General features: G+C 41.0%; 1 protein-coding gene across 8 annotated transcripts in view; it reads left to right on the forward strand.

Annotated features, from left to right (window-relative positions):
* NOSTRIN (nitric oxide synthase trafficking) overlaps nt 1-11,398 on the forward strand; it is a 65,676-nt gene that overhangs the window by 50,584 nt on the left and 3,694 nt on the right. For 6 of the 8 annotated variants that reach the window (XM_070357886.1, XM_070357895.1, XM_070357873.1 and 3 more), the window contains 5 exons: nt 2,815-2,923; nt 4,237-4,325; nt 7,371-7,496; nt 8,404-8,518; nt 9,623-9,712. In XM_070357886.1, coding sequence (XP_070213987.1) covers nt 2,815-2,923; nt 4,237-4,325; nt 7,371-7,496; nt 8,404-8,518; nt 9,623-9,712 — 529 coding nt within the window. The remainder of the gene's footprint in view (nt 1-2,814; nt 2,924-4,236; nt 4,326-7,370; nt 7,497-8,403; nt 8,519-9,622; nt 9,713-11,398) is intronic. The other 2 variants (XM_070357879.1, XM_005887604.3) reach the window with 1 other exon arrangement.

Genomic DNA, 11,398 nt, shown 5'->3' on the forward strand with positions numbered 1-11,398 from the left:
GTCCCAGTCTTTCTCCTTCCTTTTCAGATAAGTCCTGACTCCTCCACTTCCATCTTCAGTCATCTGTTTTCCCTCTTTCTCCAAGATTTCTGTCTCTACTGCATTCATGATCAGCCACCACCCCACCAGGCCTAACACCTTTTTGTTTTTGCACACAAAGGTTTTAATCATTTTAAGTTGCATATCACTATACGACATTTGCTCTTTGACTTGTTACTAGGCATTTACACTGTGTCCTAACATCTTTATTCTTTCAGTTCTGGAAATAATGCTTATGAAAGCTCTTACATAGTTAATAGTTCTCAATCTACATGATAAAATTTCCACTTCAGCCCTCAAATCTGACCTAAACTACTTAGATAACTTTTTTCTTCCACTATATTTGCTCAAGCAACTGGTATGTTTATTTTTTATTTCACACAAATCCTCCCTCTATCCTTTGCTTGTGCCATTCCTCCTGCAAGGAGTAACTTCGGCCCTCCTTCCCCTCAACTGAAAGGTCCTGGTTAAATCAGCTAGTCTTTGCTTGTGCCATTCCTCCTGCAAGGAGTAACTTCTGCCCTCCTTCCCCTCAACCGAAAGGTCCTGGTTAAATCAGCTAGTCTTCTTAAAGCTTTCATGCCTCTGACCTTGGTAAGCCATGCACTTCTATGAAATAGCTATAGTAACATTCATTTTCCAAGGGTAATTTTTTCTGTTAAAGTAAGTTCTTGGCTATATACTTATCAGTTGTGAAGAAGATGTCTTCTTATTAAGCAGGTCTAGAAAAGTAAACCTATCTGTGGAAAACCAAAGATTATCCTGGCTGTCTGGGGAGGCCTTACAAATAGCTGTGAAAAGAAGAGAAGCGAAAAGCAAAGGAGAAAAGGAAAGATATAAACATCTGAATGCAGAGTTCCAAAGAATAGCAAGAAGAGATAAGAAAGCCTTCTTCAGTGATCAATGCAAAGAAATAGAGGAAAACAACAGAATGGGAAAGACTAGGGATCTCTTCAAGAAAATCAGAGATCCCAAAGGAATATTTCATGCAAAGATGAGCTTGATAAAAGACAGAAATGGTATGGACCTAACAGAAGCAGAAGATATTAAGAAGAGATGGCAAGAATACACAGAAGAACTGTACAAAAAAGATCTTCACAACTCAGATAATCACGATGGTGTGATCACTCACCTAGAGACAGACATCCTGGAATGTGAAGTCAAGTGGGCCTTAGAAAGCATCACTACGAACAAAGCTAGTGGAGGTGATGGAATTCCAGTTGAGCTATTTCAAATCCTATAATACGATGCTGTGAAAGTGCTGCACTCAATATGCCAGCAAATTTGGAAAACTCAGCAGTGGCCACAGGACTGGAAAAGGTCAGTTTTCATTCCAATCCCAAAGAAAGGCAATGCCAAAGAATGCTCATACTACCGCACAATTGCACTCATCTCACACACTAGTAAAGTAATGCTCAAAATTCTCCAAGCCAGGCTTCAGCAATATGTGAACCGTGAACTTCCTGATGTTCAAACTGGTTTTAGAAAAGGCAGAGGAACCAGAGATCAAATTGCCAACATCCACTGGATCATCGAAAAAGCAAGAGAGTTCCAGAAAACATCTATTTCTGCTTTATTGACTATGCCAAAGCCTTTGACTGTGTGGATCACAATAAACTGTGGAAAATTCTTCAAGAGATGGGAATACCAGACCACCTGATCTGCCTCTTGTGAAATTTGTATGCAGGTCAGGAAGCAATAGTTAGAACTGGACATGGAACAACAGACTGGTTCCAAATAGGAAAAGGATACGTCAAGGCTGTATATTGTCACCCTGCTTATTTAACTTATATGCAGAGTACATCATGAGAAATGCTGGACTGAAAGAAACACAAGCTGGAATCAAGATTGCTGGGAGAAATCTCAATAACCTCAGATATGCAGATGACACCACCCTTATGGCAGGAAGTGAAGAGGAACTAAAAAGCCTGTTGATGAAAGTGAAAGAGGAGAGTGAAAAAGTTGGCTTAAAGCTCAACATTCAGAAAACGAAGATCATGGCATCCAGTCCCACCACTTCATGGGAAATAGATGGGGAAACAGTGGAAACAGTGTCAGACTTTATTTTTCTGGGCTCCAAAATCACTACAGATGGTGACTGCAGCCATGAAATTAAAAGACGCTTACTCCTTGGAAGAAAAGTTATGACCAACCTAGATAGCATATTGAAAAGCAGAGACATTACTTTGCCAACAAAGGTTCATCTAGTCAAGGCTATGGTTTTTCCTGTGGTCAGGTATGGATGTGAGAGTTGGACTGTGAAGAAGGCTGAGCGCCGAAGAATTGATGCTTTTGAACTGTGGTGTTGGAGGAGACTCTTGAGAGTCCCTTGGACTGCAAGGAGATCCAACCAGTCCATTCTGAAGGAGATCAGCCCTGGGATTTCTTTGGAACGAATGATGCTAAAGCTGAAACTCCAATACTTTGGCCACCTCATGCGAAGAGTTGCCTCATTGGAAAAGACTCTGATGCTGGGAGGGACTGGGGGCAGGAGGAGAAGGGGACGCCAGAGGATGAGATGGCTGGATGGCATCACTGACTCGATGGACGTGAGTCTGGGTGAACTGCAGGGGTTGGTGAGGGACAGGGAGGCCTGGCGTGCTGCGATTCATGGGGTCGCAAAGAGTGGGACACGACTGAGCGACTGATCTGATTATTTTTTTCCTTCCATTGAGTTAACTTTGAATGTAGCAGTGAAAGTCTCAGTGCAACTAGGAGTAGCAACTCTTCCTTTTTTCTACTGAAATTGTTAAACTTCCTTCTTTTTCCCTAAAGGAAGAAGATCCTAAAAATGCAATGAGTAAAGAGCGACAGACATCTTCAATAAAATCAAAACTGTTGAGACTGCAGAAAGATATTGAAAAAGCCTCACGAGACCAAGAAGGTATGTAACTATCTCTTTGATTGGCCTGGTGAGGGAAAGTATTCTATCCTGAGGTTTCATTCAGAGTTGGGGTGCTTCTGCTTTTGCTGACTGGTGCAGAGATCATCTCATTTAAAGGACCAAATGTCAGACCTAATTTGTGTGAATAAAGAAAAATTTTCTCTCAAAGGAGAGAGCAAAAAAAATTAAACATGACATTTTGGTCCATCTGTGAAATTTTTATAAGTACTATACCACCGTTTCCAGAAATGTAACGTTGTCCTTTGTTCCTGAAATTGGCTGATATGAAGGACAATTAGTTTGGATTAAAACATAGTAAACCTCCTAGGTGGTTTACTTACCAGGTGGCGCTAGTCGTAAAGAACCTGCCTGCCAATGTAGGAGACCCAGGTTCGATCCCAGGGTTGGGAAGATCCCCTGGAGAAGGAAATGGCAACCCAGGCCAGTATTCTTGCCTGGGAAAGCCCAAGGACAGAGGAGCCTGGTGGGCTACAGTCCTTGGGGTCGCAGAGTCAGACAGGACTTCGCAACTAGACAACAAAACCCTCCTATGTACAAGGCTTCCATTTATTTATTTTTCCCATATTAGTTTATTATTATTCCATTGGAGGGGTGTTAATACGTGATTTTTTTTTAAATTAATTTTGTACTGAAGTATTATCGCTACACAGCACTGTCTTAGTTCTAGGTGCACAACTTAATGATTCACACTTCTATACTTTACAGAATGATCACCACTTGTTTGTTTTTTTTTTAAACCAACTCCTGAATGATGTGAAAATCGTTCAAATTAAATCCTATGCTTAGAGGTTAGGTATGTTAGAACATGAAGAAGCTCTAAAGTGCTACAGATAATGAAAACAATTTCATACTTGGGATTCTGATATGTGGAGCTTGTTTTCTGTGGACCAGAGAACACTATTGCAATGTAATACTTGATAGGAAATCCAAGAGAGCAAAATGTTTAGAAATGTAAATACCAGCAGAGGAGAGCTTAAGATCGTGGTAAAATGTTAGGGAACTGCCACAGAATGGATCTACAAGAAGGACTCAAAAGCTCATCTTGAGTTTTTCATCTTGAACAACAATCAAGACTCTTTAAGCACCAGCATTTCTCTAATATCATTAAATGAAGGTGCAGGTCACCCATTCAGTAAAATTTAGCAACAACTACATACACACACAGCTCCAGCCATTTGGGAAATGCTCCAGGAATCAGTTCTGGGCTCTGGCTCCCTCTGAGTGTAACCACCTTTAACCCCTGCCCCTCCAGGACTGAGCAATGGTGACTGGCAGTGTGATTTCACTTGCAGGCTTGGAACGAATGCTGAGAGCCTACTCCAGCCACTCCTCCTTCTCAGACTCAGAGAGCGAAAAAAGCACAGCAGCCTTAATGGACGAGGTAAATATTTGCAGAGCGCAGTTTGGTAGATTTAATGATGAAGGAGCTATTTGGGGCACGCCTGTGTTCTGGCCCATTTGACCTCTGCCTTTCCTTTCTCATGACACAGAAAAGTCTAGTCAGAGCTTGTACGGTCAGCTCCTTGACAAGTGGTTTGAGGAATCTGGAAAAATCCAGCTACTTAGAGATGTTTGCCTAAAATAAAAAACCTTCCCCCTGCCCCCAGAATAGAATCACTCAGTCAAGGTCTAAAAATCATGTGTACGCTACCTCAGTTAACAGATGTGACTGAAAATAAATGCAGGGTCTGCTTTCAGAGAGGCCTGCATCCGGATCTAGCTCGGCCAGTTACAGGCCAAAACCTGGGACAGGTTTCGTTTTCTCATCTTGGAAGTGGGGATGTGGTACTTAGCTCAAAGGGGTTTTGTGAGGTTGAAGCAGTATTTAGAAAATGCTAGCATAGTGCACAGCTGCTGCTGCTGCTAAGTCGCGTCAGTTGTGTCTGACTCTGTGCGACCCCACAGACGGCAGCCCAATAGGCTCCTCTGTCCCTGGGATGCTCCAGGCAAGAATACTGGAGTGGGTTGCCATTGCCTTCTCCATAGTGCACAGAGGAGGGCTGAAATCCTGGTAATTATTATAGAGATGCTGTTTTCCATTTATCCCTGAGCCAACATCAGGGTCTTCTGAGAATAATAGGGGAAAGGAGAGATGTGGATGTACAGAAGGAAGATGGCTGTTTAGGGTGTGAGAGCTTCCAGGGAAACAAGGAAAAAAACTTCAGAGGCCAAGGTCATTTTGAGGGGAGAGGAGGTGCCGTCAGTGGAGGTAGGGGGAGGTAATTTTTGCCGAAAGGCTGGACTGCAGCAGCACCCAGACATCTGCTGCAATTGATGGGCAGTGCGACCTCTTCAGAGGAACCCACATTATAAAAAAGTTAGCAAAGGCCCATGAATTTTATACAGGAATAAAAACAAACAAATACTGTGACCTATGTGTGGCAAGGTACACAATTTCTGTTATGATTGGAGAGAAAGCTGATTGGGGTTAATTTGAGAAGAATTCAGGAAGAGATTAAACTTTTAGCAATGTTTTGAAGGATCCAGGAAGCTGGGCCAGTTTTCCTTTCCTTGCACGTAGCCTATCTAACTCTTGTAAAAAGTATGTACCTAATAAATTCTGTCCGAACAACAATTTCAGTAGTCCTTTGGTAAAAATAGGCAGATGCAGCCAGGTATTGTTTATCTGTTTTTTAGCAGCAGCTTCCTTTGGTGGAGGTGCTCTTTCAGGAATAAACCTGACACTTGGTGAAGACAGGCCTGAATTCTGTTCACTTGGGAACAGAGGTCTAATATCCTTGCAGTGACATGTGGCTACAATTTTTATAAAATTATAAAACAGACTGAAAGACATTTTCTGTGACAACATAAAATGTTTGGTTAACTAATTCAGTGTAAATGATATTTACCAAAAGGAAATCATATGAAGCATTTTATGACGGCATTAATTTATAAGTTTTATTTCTTTGGGTTCTTGCATAGCATTTTGTCATTGATACAGAATTTGTATTAGGATCTTCCGGGCACCCAACTGGCCCGATTCACACAGTGGAGGATGCAAGATGGGAGATGAGCTAACCCCTGAATTTATGGTGTTTAGGATCTAGCAATGACGCAGAAAGGGTCTTCAAATAGTGGATGCCAAATATCTGTGTCAGAGATTATACACCCCCACATCTGGTGGAGGGAAACTATTGACAGTAACGGTGATAGATTGATTTTGTCTTAGGCAGGGGAGGTTTCTTGCAGGGGGATCTCTATTTCCTATTTCATTGGCTCTTGGTCCAGTGCCATATTTGAAACAAGAATGTTGGCAAGCCATACTCTGAGAAATTGTTGCAGAAACTGGAAGTGTTTGGGGGCAGATATTGTCTTCGGTTACCAGAAGGAACACACCACAGAACAGAGAGACTTGCTGTTGATGTTCTCAAGTGCAGACTGGATCTAAGGCTAGAAGCTATGGAGGAGCTTTTGATTGCATCTTAGGTGAGCCTGCCCACTGTGCAGTGAATTGTTCCAAGGACTAGAGCCCTTCCCCATCGATTGGAGGTGTTTGGTCCATGGCTGTGATTCCCTGACAGTGATGTTAGGCTTATGAATCCCAGGCTGCAGACTTCCCTGGCAGTCCAGTGGTTAAGACCTCGCTTCCACTGCAGGTGGCACAGGTTTGATCCTTGGTCGGGGAATCAAGATCCTGCATTCTGAGTGGCACAGCCAAAAAGTAGAAAGAAAAAAAGGAATCCCCAGGCTGGAGATGTGGAGGAGGGAGAGGCAATGGTGAGGAGAATGTTGAATAGCAGACTCTTTTCAGTATTTAGATTCTGTGCTTTGATTTACCTTGACTGAACACAACTTGACAGAGAAGTCAATATAAAGTTTCTAGCTCAAGGTCAAATTGAAAACAGGAGACTAATAGCTTTAGTTTCACTCTTTATTTTTATATTCAAATAGCCCAAAATATTGTTTCTAGTTTTCAGAAGTGTTGCTGCAAACTTTCCAGGTAATATAAGACCTCACCTCTTCAAGAAATAATAACACCACCAAGAAAAACCCTGCCACACATCATTTTAGTTTGATTCTGTTGACAAGAGTCAATTCTCTTCTTTATGTTAAGTGCCCATGGCTCCAAAGCCCCCTGAAAGCCTGCCTTCTGCAATCAGCACTTACTAGTCTCTTTTCCCCATTCCTCAGCAGAAAGTTAACTAAAGCTCGTTGTCACAAAATGCTGAGTAATATATCTATCAAGCTTTCTGGTTTACCTTATTTACAAGGGTCCAGAATAAGGCTTTCTTTAGACTTATTAAAGGGTCCATTGTTTTTCTCTCTCCAGCATTTTATGCAAATGAATTGCACAAGAATTGAATGTGTACTTTTCTGAACCTCTTTGTCATTTTGGAAGTTATCCTGATGTCCCTTTATCCACCCACAATGAGTTGTGCCTCCGTCTCTAGAAATTTACTCATATGGTCAAATGCTGTTTCCACAGAATAGCTTGAAACTAGACCTTCTGCAAGCAAACTCCTATAAACTGTCATCTGTGTTAGCAGAACTTGAGCAAAGACCTCAACCCAACCATCCCTGTAGTAACTCCATCTTCAAGTGGAAAGAAAAGGTAAACATTTAAGAGGCTGGTTATAATTTCTTGACTGGCCTTGTTGGGTAGAATGATTCAAAGAAGCATCAGGGCAAAAAAGCTGTTATGAATTATATATGCCAATTATAAATGCTCAAATCTCCAATTGCACAATTTTAAGATAAATTTATTTATTTTTTGAGCACAGTAACAAAGACTAAACACAAATGAACAAATTCTTTGTATTCATAGGTAAATTAATGAGTTAAAAATACTTTGGGTTCCTTCTTCCTTCTCATTTTCTAACTTTATCCCTTGAACGTGCTCTTAGAGTAAAATTTCTATTACATTCCTAAATTGTAAGATTTTGTGATAAGCAGTAGTCTCATCCATTTAACATAGTACATGATGTTGATAATGTGTGAGCACAATTAAAAGGTTCACACACATGTATTAATGCTTTCCCGGTGTTTCACTCTAGGTGTTGATGAGCACGTGAGTATACACGGTTAGCTGTTTTCCATTTGCTACCAGAAGAGGGAGCTGTAACTACCTTGTGATGAAGGGACAGTTTTCTTTCTGAGCCTTGAGCTCTAAAGGGGTCTCAGTCATTTACACAGTCATGATTATTTCACTTGCATCAAAACCAATTAAAGTTGAATTTGTAGAAGGAATGGTGTAAATATTATATGGCTTAAGGCTGCAGGTCAGAATTGCAAACACAGGCTATAAAATATAGTAATGTCTAATTCTGAAAATATTAAGGTTTCATTAACAAAACCTCACTATAGTAGGATTTAGAAATGTATTGAATGATTTCTTTACATCCTTCTCCAAATAATTAAAAAACAGATTCCTGAGGAAAACAGCTGCAGAAGAGTTACTTTTCTCAAATACTTTTGTTGATAGTGCTGTTAAAAATGTCTTTCCCCCTCTATTCAAACAGCAGCAGACACATAGTTCTGTAAAAATATCTCGGCCTGTTCTGATGAAGAGATTAGAGAATGTTGTGAACAGGGCATCTTCTGATGGGCAGAGAATTCCAAGTCCTTCGTCTACAGGTAATCTCATGCCCAGAATAATTCGAGGCTGGGTCCTATCACTAAAGCACATTGCCAAAATTATATTTTATTTTCAGAACCACACGGATATAAATTGGCTCAAGGAAATTAACATTTCAATCAGGACTGATTAATTTATTAGAATGTGTAGCTTTCTGTGCAAATGTCATCCAAAAGGTGGGAAGGACTCAAGAAGAATGCAGGTGGGGGAGGGGGGAAGAATTCGCTAATGTTTTAGGGAGGGCACCCCCAGTCCCAGCGTCCATGTTATTCAGACAGCCTGCAATTTGTTGTCCACGCTCACGCTGGAAACGCTGTGAGCTCTGCAGCCCTGTCTCCACAGCCTCCTCCAAACTGCCAAGGAAACCCCATCCTCTGTGCAAGAAACATTGTGATCCCAAAGCTTACCGGCTTTGTTCAGTCACTTGACTTTGGTCATTTGTCCATCTACCCCCATTGCCTTTTACCTTTCAAACCCCCCTGCCTCCCCCCAACACACATCCACACAAACACGTTTCATTATCCTTTATTTTTCAACTATAGTATTACCATAACCTTGACTGTCTAGGTTCTTGATTAGAACTTGGCAAAAAAGAGTTTCGGTCAAACCCAGGCCATTGTAGTCCACCTGTACATTAAAGACCCATGGTTGCACAGTTTGAGAAACAGTTCCCTAAGTACCTGGGGATAATGGTAGGAAGCTCCTGCTCCAATATATTCCTGATGGGAAAAACAAGTGTGGGTTTTCCAAGACACAAATACAACATCGGTCAACACAGATTGACCGATGTGAAATTCACATGGAAAACAATTTAAAAATGTCATCATTATTATTACTACGACAATAACTTTTGTCTCTAGACTTATTTTCTATATTATAGCTTTTGAGTATATAATAAACATAGTTCATTCTTATAGTACCTACCTCAGAAATGGTTACTGAATCAAAGAATGAGTATTATGTACAATGATAAACTTTTCTTCGGGGAGGATTTCAATGTATTCAAGCTCTGCACTACGTGGTGAACACTAGGTCACTTTCACACTGTGTTCTTCTTGCCCACTGACCCGGCGTTAGTCACTAAAACTCGATCCAACTTTCAGCCTCCGGTGTGACCCAGCTCGGCAATGGTCTTTGCAAGGCCTTATATCCTTTTCAGGCCAGGCAAGATGATGAATTGGACTTGGAAAAAGGTAAGAATCATTCTCAAATAGTTGACTTGCCTTTTCACGTGAAATCTTTAACTTGACTATAACCTTTGTCTTAGCTTTTAAAATGAGTACCATGTTAAATGAGTTCAGGTTTATAATCACCCTTCTTAGAAGATAGAAAGATAAGCACACCAGAAAGAACGCTCATAATAAAAACAGCTGACATCTATGCAGTATTTACCAGGTGCCAGACATTGCTGCAAACACATTGTCCAACTTAATATTCATAAAAACCTTTTGAGGTAGGTATTATTATTTATGCCTGTTTTATAAGTGAGGAGACTGAGACACAGAAATGTAAGGTACTTCGGCTAAAGTCACTGGCAGTCGAGGCTCAGGATTTGAACTTGGAAACCCAGTCACGCTGTTAATCACAGTGCTCAGTTGGGGTAGAATATCAGTAATGGACAGATATCAGAGAGGCAGCCCCACCTTTTTCCTTTTTAGAAGCTACACATACTGGAGTGTGATGTCACTTCCTCTCATGGCTTAATCTAAATGCCAGTTCTAGAACCTGGGTCAGAGAATGCTTAATATTTCTCCTACTTCTCTCTCAAAAAGGGGTTTTATGACTAATTAAAGGAATCAGATCCCCTTCTCCATGTCACAGATTTTTGTTTAACGTCGGAAGGTATTATGTAAGGATAACCTCAGATATGCAGATGATAACACTCTAATGGCAGAAATCAAAGAGGAACTATAGAACCTCTTGATGAGGGTGAAGGAGGAGAGTGAAAAAGCTGGCTTAAAACTCAATATTAAAAAAAATAAGATCACGGCATTCAGTCCCATCACTTTATGGCAAATAGAAGGGGTAAAGGTGGAAGCAGTGACAGATTTCCTCTTCTTGAGCTCTAAAATCACTGCGAATGGTAACTGCAGCCATGAAATTAGAAGACAATTGCTTCTTGACAGGAAAGCTAGACAGTGTGTTAAAAAGCAAAGACATCACTTTTCCAACAGTGTTCCATATAGTCGAGGCTATGGTCTACCCAGTAATCATGTATGGATGTGAGAGCTGGACAATAGAGAAGGCATAGCACCAAAGAATTGATGCTTTCAAATTGTGGTGCTGGAGAAGACTCTTGAGAGTCTCTTGGAGAGCAAGGAGATCACACCAGTCAATCTTAAAGGAAATCAACACTGAATACTCTTTGGAAGGACTGATGCTAAAGCTGAAGCTTCAATACTTTTTGACCACTTGATGCGAACAGCTGACTCTTTGGAAAAGACCCTGATGCTGGGAAAGATTGCAGACAGACAGATAAGAGGGCAACAGAGGATGAGATGGTTGGATGGCATCACCAATTCATTGGACATGAACTTGGGCAAACTCTGGAAGATAGTGAGGGTCAGAGAAGCCTGGCATGCTGCCATCCATATAGGGTCACAAAGAGTCAAACACAACTTGGTGACTGAACAACAACAAGGGGTTGTGAAAACCTCAAGATTATTAAATGAGAAAAGGTTACCACCTCAACTTTCTTTTTATGTCCAGTTAGCCACCACGTTCGAATGTTAAGCTAAGGCAGAGATCTGGAGATGAAAATGTTAGTGAGAAAGAATTGTGTCATAGGAGAAAACTTATATTCCATGACCAGGACACAGCACCCAGAAGCAACAGAAAGTCAAAATGGATTTAACAGTTAAACAACAGGGACACCACCA

This window comes from Bos mutus, chromosome 2 (genome assembly GCF_027580195.1).
Source record: "Bos mutus isolate GX-2022 chromosome 2, NWIPB_WYAK_1.1, whole genome shotgun sequence".
Taxonomy (NCBI): Eukaryota; Metazoa; Chordata; class Mammalia; order Artiodactyla; family Bovidae; genus Bos; species Bos mutus.